At 38.3% G+C, this 1,626-nt stretch overlaps 1 protein-coding gene across 1 annotated transcript in view; it reads right to left on the bottom strand.

The window, feature by feature from the left end:
- Positions 1 to 713: 713 nt before the first annotated feature.
- Positions 714 to 1,626, bottom strand: part of LOC107100606 (gamma-aminobutyric acid receptor subunit rho-3-like) — a 15,463-nt gene continuing 14,550 nt past the window's right edge. Inside the window, exon 9 of the mRNA XM_015399155.1 lies at positions 714 to 1,016. Within this exon, the coding sequence (XP_015254641.1) occupies positions 714 to 1,016 (303 nt within the window). The remainder of the gene's footprint in view (positions 1,017 to 1,626) is intronic.

The following is a 1,626-nucleotide window of genomic DNA, read 5'->3' as shown; positions in this document are numbered from 1 at the left end:
AGACAATGCAGATGTAATGGTCTGGCTTCTTTCCTAAAGCAGAATTTTTCACAAATAATGATTTTTTCCCCCTGGGACTTTCTGACCCTTGGAAAGAACTTCTGGTTCAGGATTATGATGTTATTCAGTATCTTATCCATGATCTTTTAGTACTCACTTAGTGCTATAAAATGGCAGCACATACTGAGTAAGATCCAACTGCAGATTTCAAACTGTTAAAAAGGAGCTGGTTCTCTCTACTGTCCCCTCATGCATGCTCAAAATGGAGAAAAACAGCTGAGTGATGAGAGAAAGAATTATTCCTTAAGATAGAGGTTATATCTGGCTATAGGGAGAACCTGTTTATTTTATAAAAACAGATGAATGGATTTATGTAAATAAAGTAAATATAAGCTGAATCTCTGTAAGAAATGTATAACTAATATGTTTGAGCTTCTTTTTCCTGATCTCCTAGATCAAATTAATCAAATTTAAGAAAATGTTTCCCTTTAAACAACAATTTCTACATCAATTTGTTTTATTTTAGCTCTTGGGCATAAAGTATTTTAGCATGAGATGATGACAAAGCACATAAAGAACACAAACTTTTAAAAAATAAAAATATAGCTTTACTCTCTGGATGTTAAACACCACTAATTGAGAGTTAAACAGTTTTCAACATATTGTTGGGTGTTTTAGCAGACAGCTCATTAAAGTCTGAGGTTGTGAACACTTCAGGAGTACATGCTCCAGTAGACAGTGTTGAAGAGCAGGTAGGACAGAGGGAAGGCCAGGCGTGAGTATGAGTCAATCATGTAGCTGTTGTTCACCAGCAGGTCAACATTCTCCCGCACAGACCGCTGCCGCCGCAACCGGGTCCCCGCCGGGGGCCGCAGGTCTGAGTTCTGGCTCGGAGTGGTCAGAGGGTCGGTGGTCCGCGTGGGCGCCATCCGAGGGAAGGTGGTCAGCTCGATGTCGTTGTCATGGAAACAGCCATCGAAGGCCATGGCCTGACTGGCGGTGAAGGTGGAGGGGATCTGAAATCATAAGGGGGATTGTCAGCTATTCATTAAGGTTAAATGAAAAAAAACAAACAAACAAAATTGAAATATTCCATCAATACATGATGATGACCTGAATTTATCACTGAAAATGATGGGAACACACAAATAACTGAATGATATAATATTGGGATGTTTATTAACTATTAGTAATCCATATTATGAACCCCAAATATATATATATATATATATATATATACACAACAGTTCAAAAATTTGGGGTCACATTGAAATGTCCTTATTTTTGAAGGAAAAGCACTGTACTTTTCAATGAAGACAACTTTAAACTAGTCTTAACTTTAAAAAAATACACTCTATACATTACTAATGTGGTAAATGACTATTCTAGCTGCTCAATGTTTTTGGTGCAATATCTACATAGGTGTATAGAGTCCCATTTCCAGCAACTATCACTCCAGTGTTCTAATGGTACAATGTGTTTGCTCATTGGCTCAGAAGGCTAATTGATGATTAGAAAACCCTTGTGCAATCATGTTCACACATCTGTCCTTCAGAGGACAGCACAAACAGGCTACTGCGGGTACTATTTAATGAAGATGCCAGTTGGGGACCTGTGAGGCGTCTG

This window comes from Cyprinodon variegatus, unplaced genomic scaffold, assembly GCF_000732505.1.
Source record: "Cyprinodon variegatus isolate N-32 unplaced genomic scaffold, C_variegatus-1.0 Scaffold992, whole genome shotgun sequence".
NCBI classification, from domain to species: domain Eukaryota; kingdom Metazoa; phylum Chordata; class Actinopteri; order Cyprinodontiformes; family Cyprinodontidae; genus Cyprinodon; species Cyprinodon variegatus.
The sequence above is the reverse complement of the archived record's forward strand: the minus strand, read 5'-3'. Positions and strand labels throughout refer to the sequence as shown.